The sequence below is a fragment of the Chaetodon trifascialis genome, chromosome 2 (assembly GCF_039877785.1).
Source record: "Chaetodon trifascialis isolate fChaTrf1 chromosome 2, fChaTrf1.hap1, whole genome shotgun sequence".
NCBI classification, from domain to species: domain Eukaryota; kingdom Metazoa; phylum Chordata; class Actinopteri; order Chaetodontiformes; family Chaetodontidae; genus Chaetodon; species Chaetodon trifascialis.
In genome coordinates, this window is record NC_092057.1 from 7,188,037 (window position 1) to 7,201,345 (window position 13,309).

At 44.5% G+C, this 13,309-nt stretch overlaps 1 protein-coding gene across 1 annotated transcript; it reads left to right on the forward strand.

Annotated features, from left to right (window-relative positions):
* Positions 1-282: 282 nt before the first annotated feature.
* Positions 283-11,944, forward strand: dkk2 (dickkopf WNT signaling pathway inhibitor 2). Its single transcript, XM_070985213.1, has 4 exons — positions 283-507; positions 9,613-9,766; positions 9,904-10,035; positions 11,287-11,944. Exons 1-4 carry the CDS (start codon positions 304-306, stop codon positions 11,535-11,537), a joined length of 741 nt encoding a protein of 246 aa, XP_070841314.1. The 5' UTR covers positions 283-303; the 3' UTR covers positions 11,538-11,944.
* The last annotated feature ends 1,365 nt before the right edge of the window (positions 11,945-13,309 follow it).

Sequence of the window (13,309 nt, forward strand, 5' to 3'; positions counted from 1 at the left end):
CTGACCCTGAGAGCATCAGCGTTTTAACAGATTCACTGCTTCATTGTTTCCCTCCTACACTGGGCTCTCTGTGTTTTCCAGATAACTGTGTCGATGGCCGTCATTCTTCTGAATATCTGATTTTCAGGAACAAAAACTTGGCCTCATCACTAGTCTCTGTATTGCAGTCGGGCAAGCGTGACGCATGGACACTGGCAGGGCGCACACTTCTCATTGAGAAACTTCTTTTTTTGCGGCACAGAGTTAAGCTCATTCAAGTGATTCAGATTTTTTTCTTTTTTGGTATTACACTATTTTTTAAGGATGCTCGTCTTAACTTGGAATAGATGCTGGGTCTTGATGTTTCTCGCCGCTACACTGAAGACGGGGACATCCCAGGTATCCGAGGCGCGCCCAAAGGCGAACTCCATTAAGCCAGCTTTGATGGAAGAGGCACCTACACCCGCTACAAACCGCTCCACCACTGCCCACAGCGGAATCACCAAGAAATATAACATCCTTGCGCAGGTAATTTTAATAATTGAACTGTTGGAGGATTTAGAAATGGATCCGTCAGCGCTACATTTACGCACAGCCTGAAATTTGGTGGAGAACAAGTGGAATAATTTTTTATTAGTGGTAATAAAAACTTCCAAAAGTAGTGTCAACTTATCCCAATAAGCATGACAGGGAAGAGGTGTAGTTTTTCCGTTTAATTAAGGGTTTGGGTTAGAGTGTGCCGACAGATGAGCGTGCGTAATTGTGCGGTACGTCTCCAAAACTGTGGATTATCTCGAGGTGTACAAGTAACATAGCACAATGCCTTAAAAACGCGCGCTCACGTGTGAATCGTTATTGGAAATTGCAGGCAATGGACCCCTCATAAACTCTAATTGCCTTTCAGACCTGACGCCACAGTCGGGTGCAGCGCACTTCCACCGTAAATCATTAATGTCAGAAATGTGAGAAAAAGTTAACACTTAGGGTAATTTTCTGTCTGGGTCTTAGTGTCATTAAAGTCGTCCAGACGCTCGCTGGGATTATGACATTCTTACTGTGGGGCCTCTGAGGGATACTTTTACCAACTACTTAATACCCACTCAAAGAGTTATCAGTTCCTGCTGTTTCAACAAAGTGCCATATTACTGTAGTCTGACAGCAAACGTGGGATCAAAAATGGTCAAGATCTGTCAGGTCTCATTTTGGTAAACACAAAAAGTTGTGAACATTATGAGTAATTTTTATCAAGAGGGGAATTAGAGCTGTACATTTATAGCTTGTTCTTTGTATACCAAACATTTCTAACTGCAGGATATTCTAGTTTATTGTGAAGAAGGTTTGGAAAATTGCTATCAGTGAGGAAAAGAAACATATCATATCAACATAAAAAACGGACAAAAGCAAACAGGCTGTCATCTCTAAGAAATGCTGATCTGCTGTAAAGATCACCACTAAGTCTTAAACATCTGATTATGTGCATCTCAGAGCTGCTGTTGATGCCTCACGGTATCTCTCTGAGCAGCAGATGGCACTGCCTCATCTCCGTCCCCCCGCAGCAGTCTGTACATCAGCTCAGTGGAACAGCTCAGGACGCTGTGCTCACTTTCTGAAGCAGTTGCTTTCCTGATGGTCTCACCCTCTAGATTTAACGCTAGCTTGTGTTTACACTTGGCCCGTTCAGCGGTCTGTAATATCACTTGCAGCAGTGATAGTGTTGGATATCGGTGAGGCGCGCAGTGCTGAGAGCAGCGCTCTGACATCCAGCTCAGACAGAAGAAATTATGGAAAAGCCACTTTCTCTCCTCTGCGGAGTGTGGAGACCCAACCTCAAGCAACTCTGCCAGACCTCAATTTGAACGCCTGCTTACATCTTTGCCATTGCAATAATCTGGAGCGGTTTGGAAGAGTGGACTGAGGGGAAACAATATGTGTGCGCAGAGACCACCATACTGTTACAAAAGAGAAATGTCATGGTGTAGTGTGTCCAAATGAAGGGGCTAATAGCATTTATAGGAGGACGGGGGTATGTATACATATGTGTGTGTGTGTGTGTGTGTGTGTGTGTGTGTGTTCTGGCTGCCAGGAGGTTTTCCAGACTTGTAAAGTAACAGCCACAGCTCAGCCTTGGCCAGATATGCGGCTTGACGCTGGCAAGCAAACCGCGCTGACCTACTGCATCTCATCACACAGTGGTCATTTATGAGCAGAGTAAATCAAAGATAACACGTCTGCTCTCTTCATGAGGCTGTAACGGCAAAGTGTGGCATATATTTAGTTTAGGGGTGATCACAGGGAGCGCACAACTGCAATTACTCTACCTTATGTTTTCTTTCTTTATGATAGATGCTTTGGAACAGGTTGCGTAGCACAAAGCAGCACATCACCGAGTCATTTTCTTTCTGAAGTGGTTCACAGTAGGCACCCCAAAATGTTTTCATCCTCGTCCGCATTTGTGAAGTGAATCACTGCTGATTGAGGCTGGAGTGTGAGTTTGGAAAATGGGCATGCATCAAGTGAAATTACTCCTCTGGCATCTGCATAATGGGAAACCTCAATGGCGATATCCTGCAAGCAGATTTACGGTCAAGCTGTCTTGCTGCCGCGTTCGTTACGTTTGGTGAGGAATAGCTGGCAGATTTTCACACCTCTGGAGGATTCACAGTGGTGTTCAGGCGGCGAGCGATCGAGAGCGTGCCAGTTATGTGAGCGAGAAATGTCAATAATTCACCAACGCTGGCTATTTTTTAAAACCCCGCGGTGAGACACAAAAATAGACATGGTGTGAGGCAGCTCTTTGGAGGCCTGAAAATCTCTCAAAGTTAAAGCAAATTCAGAAAATTACGAGAAATTTCCCCCCAAATTGCCCTCATTGGATTACATTCAAATGCAGCAAATCATGGAGGGAGAGAGTCCAGCTACCCCGCGGAGAAGAGCCGCTGCAGCAGGAAACAAGGGTGTAATTTGGTGTTTTATCCGTCAGATTAGAGACGCTGCTCAAAGCCTTTGGTTATAGGAAGCGTTTGACAGCTTAATGTGCTTTTATTTCCTGTAGTTGCTGACAACATTTGGCGATACGGGTCACATTAATCACACACAAACCAGGGTCAGGTTCTGGCTATCTGTTGGCGAACTGCTGAGTGCCTTCCTGTTGTCTCACCCTCCTCACATCAACCAGACTGGAGTAAAACCGGCAAAACCAAAACGGCTCTCAGGCCTTGACAGCCGTGCTCGTGGGTGGCACCGTTGGCTGCTTGGAAAGGAACCAGCAGAAATGGATAGCACGGGCAGGCAGTGCTCACCACTGTAACCTCTGATCCCACAAGGGAACCGACAGCGTGGCGGCATTCATGCCGTACGTGTCTGCAAAGCATCAGTAGCCGGTCGGTCAGCCTTAGCTTGTTGATTCATTTAATTCAAGACAGAGATTACTTAAACAAGCGATCTCAGAGGGCTCGGCCTATAAAAGTCCTTTCTCTCCCTTTCTCGGGCCTGCCCGACCCCCGCTTTAACCTAGAATGACTGTTAAGTGATCCTAATGAGCTGAGAAAGAGAGAGAAAAGGCAGCGAGAGGTGTGAGCGCTTGTTAGCGCTCGGCTCGGTTTGTGCTCCAGTCTCCCGTCCTGTGGCCTTCCCAGTCTGCGGGTCCCTCGGGCCCCGCACCGGAGCCATTAGGGGCCTCCTGTGGAAACCTCCTTTACTGTAATTGGACCTGTTAATGAGAGAGGAGACCTGCTCACCTCTCATTCCACAGGATTACACCTTTTAGAGCAGCACACCTCCCAGATTACCATCAAGAGCTTTCCCCTTTTCCTTTGATAGCCTTTGAAGATGGCAGTCATGCACGCTGACTGTGCGCCTCTCTGCGTGTCCGATGAGTAACATCAACTCACAATGTATACTTAACTTAAGGAGGGTCTAGTTTTTGGAGACTTTGGATTGGCGCAGTCAAAAGGACATGCCCATAAACACATGTGTTTTGAGTGATGAAAGACGCCAAGATGTTTTTGAAGACGTTTGTACCCGTGACTTGTGCGCAGCCATCCCTATGTTATCTGATACCGTCTGTCTGTGCTTTCAGGGCATCTGAAGTTTGTTTGTTCAGTGACATCGTTTATTTGACTCCGGAGGGCCCCTGCCACTCATTAACACCATTCACGGTTTCAGGTTGTGCGCCTGATCTCTGAAGGTCAAGTGCAAACACGGAGCTCAAGGAGTGCGGATGTGTGCTCTGAGTGTGCGAAGACGTCCTTCGCTTAAGCTTTTGGTGCTTTTGGCCTCACGTGAAAACAATGGAGGTCCAGCTGCTGCTCAATGCACTTTTTCTTTAAGTCAGCGGGAGGGCTCAAAGAAAACATTAATAATGCTGGGAAACGAAAACATAAGGTTCAGCCCCCACTCACTATCCCAATAACTCTCATACTGCTCCTAATGTTTAAACCCTCAGACTCAAACTAAGCAGAGGAGACATACTTGTGTTATTTTAATGCATTACAAGGCATTTCCTTCGAATTATATCAGCACTTTGGAATGACTCTACAGAAGTAAATAAGGGACCCAAAGACTTGGGGGAAGGGTTCAAAGCCTTTTATATCCTGCAGTAAATCCCTTGTAGATTGTTGCTCCCGCACACTTGAGGTTCCTCTTCAAAGCCACGGCGCTTAACCAGCACGAGAGCAGCACGAGACAGGGCCGGGGGCTTCCCTTATGGCTCTGTCTGTCTCTTCCTTTATCGTCTCACCAGCATTCCAAGAGAGGCTGCAGAGTACACAATTTTCAACCCACTTCCTGCTCAAGATCCAGGCCTGCGCTTTTATGTGTGAAGGCCATCGAGGGAAAAATAAGGGAGCAGCAGAGAGAGAGATGCGAGATGAATGAGATGCATCCCAATGAAGCGTCGTCCCTCAGAAGTTGCGAATGAGGCGTTTTAAAACATAACATGATAAGGCGAGATTATCAGCCGCGATTGGGGGGGGTCGGCCTTGTGTCGTTGGGTTTCAAAGGGCTGTCTTGCGGTTTGAGCTGTGATGGAAGAGGTGAGCTCCGCTCCTCTTTCTCTTCTCTCCCCCCTCAATATGCACTGCGCGCTGTAATCAATCCAAGCCTGCCGGTCAGAAAGACAGATAGGAATCAGAGCAGGTAGTGTGAAGGACTACTGCACGTGGCCGAGTCCATTTGTCTTCATATTTAGATAACAGCACATTTTTCATGTCAAAGTAAAAACTCCCGCTGGACTTTCTTCAACTTCTCCTCAGACCATATTTGCAGCATACTTCCCTCCTCAGCTGTGATTATGCCAACAGTCCGTGGCAATGTGCGAACGACGTTGACGTTAAAACAGAAAAGTTCATCCTCGAGTTTGCAAACAGTAATGTGCCAAAAAAAATAGCCTCGACTTAAATCTCAATGGTCTTTCTCAGTGGAGCAAACTCAGCTGAGGAAGACTGTGACATGTGATGAAAACCTATTAAGTGAGCTCTGAGTTTCACTTTGTTGTTGAGAGTCAGATGAGTTCGGTACTACAGCAACAGAACTACAGCTTGGCAGTGATTAGCTTAGCTTAGCATTAATGGCTAGCCTGGCTTTCCCAAATAAATTCCAAAATACACCAATCACAGCTCCTCCAGCTGGTATTAACACGCTAAATGTTGTTTACTTTGTACACCAAAACAGAAATATTCTTTCTTGTTTAAATTGTTCATATTTTTCAATATTCCTTTTTAACTGATGCCCTCTATTTTTTGCTATCCACTTTGCTGCTGTAATACTGGGAATTTCCCCACTGTGGGACTAAGAAAGGAACATCTTATCTTATCTCTTATCTTAAATGCAAAAATGGAAATTCATTGCTTTAGTTACATGCAGTAACCACGTCATGGACTTGGTTTATCCGTCTGCTGGGCATTTCTGTGCAGGGAAAAGGCTGCTGGGTGGGGTGGGTCAAGAAGAGGCAGATTTAACAAAGGAGGAACATGACCAAGCTTCAGAGGCGCTGGTGGCCATGTTTTTGAAGAGAGAGCCAGGTTAGCTTTCCCCTTGCTTACAGTCTTTATGCTAAGCTAGGCTAATTGCCTCTTGCCTCTCGCTCCACACGTAATGTACAAACGTGAGAGTCGTAACAATTTTCTCATCAAACTCTTTGCACGGAAGACAAAATGGTCAAACTCTTCCTGTAAGGTTGTAAACGTCTGTGCTTGTGAAAGAGGACGTCAGGTTTGAAGAGCTTAAAACAGGAAATGGTCAAAATCTCTGCTGTTACTGCAACTCGATGGCGTATTCGATCCTTCCTGCCTGGCAAACTTGTATGTTTGTTTGTTTTGTAAATGTTTTAATATTTTTCCCCATTAAAAGCAAAAAAAGCCCAAAACCTCAAACCAAGACAAACGTAATGACATCAGCAGGATTATTTTCTCATGGGTTAGAAAGTTCCTGCAGAACCACAGACGACATTATGCAGCTGCTGAGTGGTGAACTGGTCCTGTCTGTCCCTTTAAAGTAGTTCCTTTGAGTTCTCTGAGAACAGTCCTGAACACAGTAGTAATTAAGAAATATTTACAATCCATCAAACATCAGGGCTTTGTTACTTTCATCAACACATTAAGCATCTGCAATATGAGCCTCTGTCATAATGATTAATGAGCATTCAGTTTAATATTCCTGCTCATTTTTCTATGCCTGTAACATTGCCTCCATGTGTTTCCAGCCTGAGAAAGTCAGCATGGCGTCCGTCCAGCAACTTCAATCTCTCTCACTTTCTGAAGTGCGAGCACGTCAAGTAGCAGCTTTGAGCGTGTTGAAATACTGATATGATTGAGAGTTGATTTTCTTTTTTTCATACATTCACGTCTGTCTGTATTTCTGGACATGATGCCCCCCCCCCCCCACAGCTGACCTTTATACCTCAAATGGAGTTTGCTATTTGTTGTGGCTGTAATGATTTTACTCTGATTTAAACCTCTTCCTTGTTCGTTCTCATGTTTATTGTTCCATGTTTGTCAGTGGTAAGCCACACTAAATCCGATCTGTCAGTGCAGTGCCAGCTAAAATGTGGTTGTGGTGCCGGTGGTGGTGTGCCAGCCAAACATGTTGTCCTAATGTCAGTCTGCACTGGACATAATTTACACAGTCAGAACACGTCCCGCTCACTTCTGCTGATCTGCATATTTGAAAAGGTGTTGTGTTGTGCAAATGTCTGACAACTGAGTCCATCTGCTGTAATAACAATAGCCTGAAATCACACTGAATGGTTTGAAATCACATAAAGATGTGCAGCATTTGGAGAAACACAGTGGCCTGACCTGTATTGTGTCTCACTCAGCGGATGTGGACTTGAGCCAGAGCGCTGACTCTTTCCTGCAGCTGTTCGAAATGTCCCCCTCTCTTGATGAGTTCAGTACAAATGTGTGACATTATTCCATTTGTCTGCGGAGTTCATTTGATTTGTGATACGATTTATGTCAAAGTCCTTTGCTCCCGCTCCAAGTCCAATGGCGACAGGATTTGCATGTGTAAGGAATTATATCAAGACAGCGGTTCCAGTAAAACTTCCCATTGGTGCACACACTTGTTATGGAAAAAGTGAGCTTGGATTTAATTGTGCTTCCCACCGCTGTGGACAGTGGATGTTATGTTTGTGAAGGTGGTGGCTTTTCCACGGCGGTCATTTCAGCCCTCTTACGGAAAAGACTTAAAGGTTCCTTACTGCGCTTTGCCGCACAACTGAATGTCAAACTTACATTGTATAAACAAAGAATACTAAATAAAAAACCACCATAATGGAGCAGGACTAGCGGTAATCGGTAATCACCCCTCAATTATGTCAGTAGGCTCATTAAGACCGAGCACTTTGAGAGAAACTCGAGTGGTTTTTCTTGGTTTGGGAATTCTAATAGCTCTATTGTCTGGGACCTGAAAAAAATGACATGACATGTTAATCCCTACAGCATGTTGTCCACTAAAATTGGGTGCAGAGGGACCACAGCCTGTAGTCAGTACACCCAAACACAAACAACCCACATATTTTCCCACTTACCCCCAATGGTATCTAGCCTCGAAGAGAGTTTTGCCTTAATTTGCCAAGACTTTAGATCTCTGCACGCCGCTGAGACTTCTGCCACCGCCTCAGTACAATGAGGGTGAACAGCATTTGGTTTTCATGTCCAAAACATCAAAAATTACATTTGTAATACTTAACAGCAACGTCTCTTTCCGGAAACAATCGTACTTGTAGGTCTCAGTCTGTTAACAATGAGAAAGCAGCCAGGAAATCTTTGCTTCAGTCCAAAATGACTCTTACAGTAAGCGGAACGTTCAAAGCATCCGTGACATCTCTCTCTCCAGACAGTGAGCTTATTCATGTGCATTTAAGTGCCACTGATGCAAATTAACGCACACAAATACAAATAAAATAGCCTTTTATTAGATATTCATGCACTGACTGCCTCCGTGACTAAATGTCATGTTGTTAATATAAAATCTAATATTCTAACATGATGAATTACATTTAAATTGGGCTTCAGTTGAGTCTTTTTTCAGGCCCTGGTTTTGGTCCAACAGCAGTCTAACTAAATTACACAGCAATTTAAGAGCTAATGTGGACTGGAAGGTGTGTACCCACCATGGCTCTTTCTGCTGGGTTGGGCCGTCTGATTTCTGGTCTCCAAAGACCTCGAACCTGAACATAACAAGGGTTTTATTTGGCTTGTTAACTGCTAGAATTTTAATTTTGCGACCTGAGGTGCATGGACTGGAATTAGAAGGAATGCAGTTATTGTGTTTGGTCTGGGTAAGTGGAGGTTTGCTGGGTCCGCTATGTTCCTTCACTTTAACGATGGTGGCTTCTGCAGCACGGCACGAGGAAAATTAGGTAGAAATTTTGTGGACGTAGCTGATGTGCTTGTGTGGGAAATACAGAATCACTACTATCAAAAATAAGCCTCATTTAATGAAAGACATGTTTGAACATGTATATAAAACACTGTACTTGGACCAATAATGTGTTTCTGATACGGTTTTTGTTGAATTATCTTGTTAAATCTTAGAATCTATGATTATGCCAATATGATATCATGCTTGTTAAGTTGAATTTGGGATCAGGATTGGCTTTAAAACTAAACTTTTGGAGAAACTTTGCACTTCCAGCCTTTTAGTGTCAAACTCTGCACTTGTTCTGCACCGTGAAGCGCAAACATTCAACTGTAGGAACAAGAGGAAAAACAGATTTTTGAGTGGAGGGGGGCTTTAAATTTCATTGGGAGGAGATGACACATTGGTTTACACTCCATGAAGATCCACTGCCTAATAAAAAGGCTCCATGACATTAGATGTTGAACACAGCTTGGCAGTGTGGCCATGGGAGGGGGGTGTCCACTCGCAGTCCATGGCGCCTTTCTGGAGTTTCCTCCTGTTGCTGAATGTGTGTTACTCACAAAAAGGGACGCGCACCTTTGACATAATCTGAGCAGGTGGACGATGCAGCTGCAACCATGATTAAACAAACTTGCACCTCTGAAATAAGACTAGTTGAAAGAAGTATAACCCATCATTAGCAGGTGCATACTCGTACAGTGGAGGGTCTTTCATAACCCCAGTAAATATACGCTTTCACAGACTGAGTGCCTGCATCCTTTTCCTCAGCAGGTGTATCCCTGCAGCAACGATAAGGAGTGCAGCGTGGGAAGCTACTGCCACAGCCCTCAGCAGGCTCCGTCTCGCTGCCTCACCTGCCGCAGGAGGAAGAAGCGCTGCCATCGAGATGCCATGTGTTGTCCTGGGAACCGCTGCAGTAACTGTACGCACCTGACACACAGACTTGTATCGTGACTCACACTGATCCCATCGTTTAAGAATCTGATCTGATCTGTAGTTTCTTGACAAAGTCAGCAGATGTTTGACCTTCATGTTGTTCCCGTCTTTTTCTGTCCGCAGATATTTGCGTCCCAATCTCTGAGAGTGTCCTCTCACCTCACATCTCAGCTTTGGACGAGCACAACAAACTGTCCACCAAAGACCAGAACTGGAGGAAGAGTGGGAAGGCCCACGCTAAGCATTCTCTTAAAGGTATGTTTAGAACGTGTTCGCTGGAAACCCTGCCACCTTTAAACACTGTCGCTGTTGTTTTTTTCCCTTTTCCTGCTGTCGTCCTCGCTGTCTGCGTGTCCTACAGAGTTCATGGGCGCCGCCAGTCCACAAACTATGTTGATAATTACCCCTCTGCTCGTATGTCACTGTCTGTGAGCCCAAAGCACAGCATGGGGAGCCGAGAAGAAACCACAATGCCCTTGCTGTTTCTGCACCTACATAAAGCCATACAAACACTAACACTGACAGCACACAGTGTATGATACACAAGTGAAAACCACAGAATGCAGGTATGGAGCGATTATAGCCCCCTGCTTAGCATCCAAGTCGCCTTATTTAAATTAATGTAAAGGCCTATCCATAAAGCAATACATTTAATGAGACACTTAAATTACTCAACTCTAAATGCACCCTCAAGACAGCAGGCCGCAGCGGTAAAATCAATGGGGAAATAGCAGCTCTACTTAAAGTCGCTATAAATACGACCATTTACTTTTATTTGTGCTTGACTCACTCCCTCTCCTTAAACATTATGACATTATAATGGCCTTATGCAACTCACTGCTGGAGAGAAATCCACCAGGAGGATGAACGGTGTTAAAGCGGCGAACGAGCTCAGCAGTCCATTGCGTTGATGGTTGGATCTTCATATTGAACAAAGCAAAGCGTGGTTTTGTCAGCGAAGCGGGGTGGCTCTGTTTGAAGGGTGAAGCAGCCTTTGGGGAGAGGTGATGCACATTTAAAAGTGAGGAAAAAAAGCGACTACGCGACAAAATTGCAGTAATTATGCGTTCGTAAGAGTAATGCTAGACTCCTGCCAAAATATCAGACCAATTCCAGATGGGACGATATGGTTAATATACAGAATAAGCAAATTGTTTGCTTGATTTATGGTGACAGCTCCGTGCATTTCTTTTGTCTCTGACACGGCCACACATAATGCAATCCGAACTGAAACGTGAAGAAAGGGTTGCATAAACTTATCCGTATGGAAAACATAACGGCTTAATGAACAATAATGATACATTTCCTTTGCTTTATTTAACTTGAGCACTATAGCTGCAAGATGCTGAACGGTTTATAATTTCATGCTGGTCTTTTAAGTCTGTGATGGAGCCTTTGTTTCGTTTTTTCCTTAAATATACCAGACTCATATACTGTTTTGGAGATGTGCTGTGAAGTCTGCTGGTTCCCCACTGACCAGCGCTGTGTCTCGTCTTCCTCTGTTAGGGCACGAGGGCGACCCTTGCCTGCGTTCGTCCGATTGCTCAGAGGGCTACTGCTGCGCCCGCCATTTCTGGACCAAAATCTGCAAGCCGGTGCTGAGGCAGGGAGAGGTGTGCACCAAGCAGAGGAAGAAAGGTTCTCACGGCTTGGAAATCTTCCAGCGCTGTGACTGTGCCAAGGGCCTTTCCTGCAAGGTGTGGAAAGACGCCACCTCCTCGTCCAAGTCCAGGCTCCACATGTGCCAGAAGATCTAAAGTGCAGGCAGCTGCTGTCGGCGTAGAGGCCTCTGTCTCCATCTGCCAGGGAAAGTTTTTTAAAGGATGGGTTGTGGCTGTATTGAAAGGAGTAAAAGACAGAGACTAACAAGAGACAGAACAGACTGTGTGGGTTCAAGCTCGCTATTCGGCAAGCGGAGAGCAAATGGGATTGCTTTAATGTGTTTACTGTGAGTGGTCCATCCCTGCGCCCACATACAAACACGCACCCTCGCACACACACAAGCACACACACATCTGATGGGCTCGTGAGATCAGAGAGTTCATGGTGTGCTCGCTCGCGAATACGACAAACTTTTTACACATTCTCACGACATTCAGGGAGCCACAAAGTTAGCCGGTAGATGCTGTGATAGGTGTGGACCTTTTCTCGATGGAGGCGACAGACGTAGCAGGCTTCTGCTCATAATAGTAACACAGATAGACCATTTACAGACAAGCCATATTTTCACCGCGCAGTACAAACTTTACCAAACTCCAGTGTCAAAGGTCGGATTTGTAATAACCTGTGTTTCATTACTGGATCTGAATTTCGCCGTCATGTCTTGTCTGCTTTGTCAAGTCTCAGAATCTCCCTCCTCATGTTGTCTAAGTCTTGAGGAATTCAGCCATTCCTATGCAAGACATTGACAACCAGTAACAATGTCCAGACCCACCAAATACCAGTCATATCATATGAGGAGCTAATTGCATACACTGTTTACCCCAGAGCTCGACTTGTGTACTGTAACAGCATCCTGAGACTCCAGCGCGAAGCATAATACTCTTAAACCAAAGAATGCAAGAACATTTACATCAGAGTGATGAGTTTCATCTGGGACATCAGCTCGATTTTTTAGCCACAAGAAGAGAGATAATGCATTGTGTCCGTCGTGGAAACCTCGTTTGATCTGTCAGATACAGCTGCAGTCTATTGTGATACAACTGTGTGGGTTAAAACAGTTTGCACTGAGGTGCAGTAGTGCTCTGCTGCAGACTTAGCGGTTCCGATACACACAGAATGGTTCTGCTTTTCCAATCACATGAACGGGATTCAAGGATACGATGGAAGTGCAATTTTTTCCGTTTACAAAGCCAGTGGGAATGGAGACGCGAGAAGATTGATTAGAGTTGCAAAAAGGCTCCGTAAACCTGATGTTTTCAAAGAGAATCGCAGTTTGAGTCAACATTTTGTTGATGGCGCGCAGCCCTGTTTATTTTCCTGTTTTTCAAATATGACTGCAGTCTTCCTTCTCATGAAATACTGTGTAGTTCTGTTGTACTGGAGGTGAAGCGATGCCTTTTTTTTTTTTTAGCCCAGAACAACTTCTTTAAACAACCACTCGTTACCTACATAGTCAATATAATATCACGTTTGCCTCTTCTGCTTTAATGTTTTTAGAGCATCAACTACACATATTTTGTAACCATTTAAGATACCAATAAGCTCTTATATTGTAAATAGATTGGAAACAATGAAAGCGTATTTAAGAATCAGTGTATATCATGTACATATAATAAAAATATGAACCTTAAACGTTGCAGCAAAATGATCTAGGTGAGAAGAGTAACGAGGGATGAAACGGGATGAGCACAGTCGGATAGATTCTAAATAATGTAGTTGAAACGATAAAAACTGTGCGTATAGACAAAAGGGAAAGGCATAGATAGCTTTGGCTGATGTTACGGACTGGAAGCACCAAAAGGGTAAATCCAAAAGTAGAGACAAGCACATTAATTTCCAGAATAGTTTGTGTAAATGGCGTGTAAAT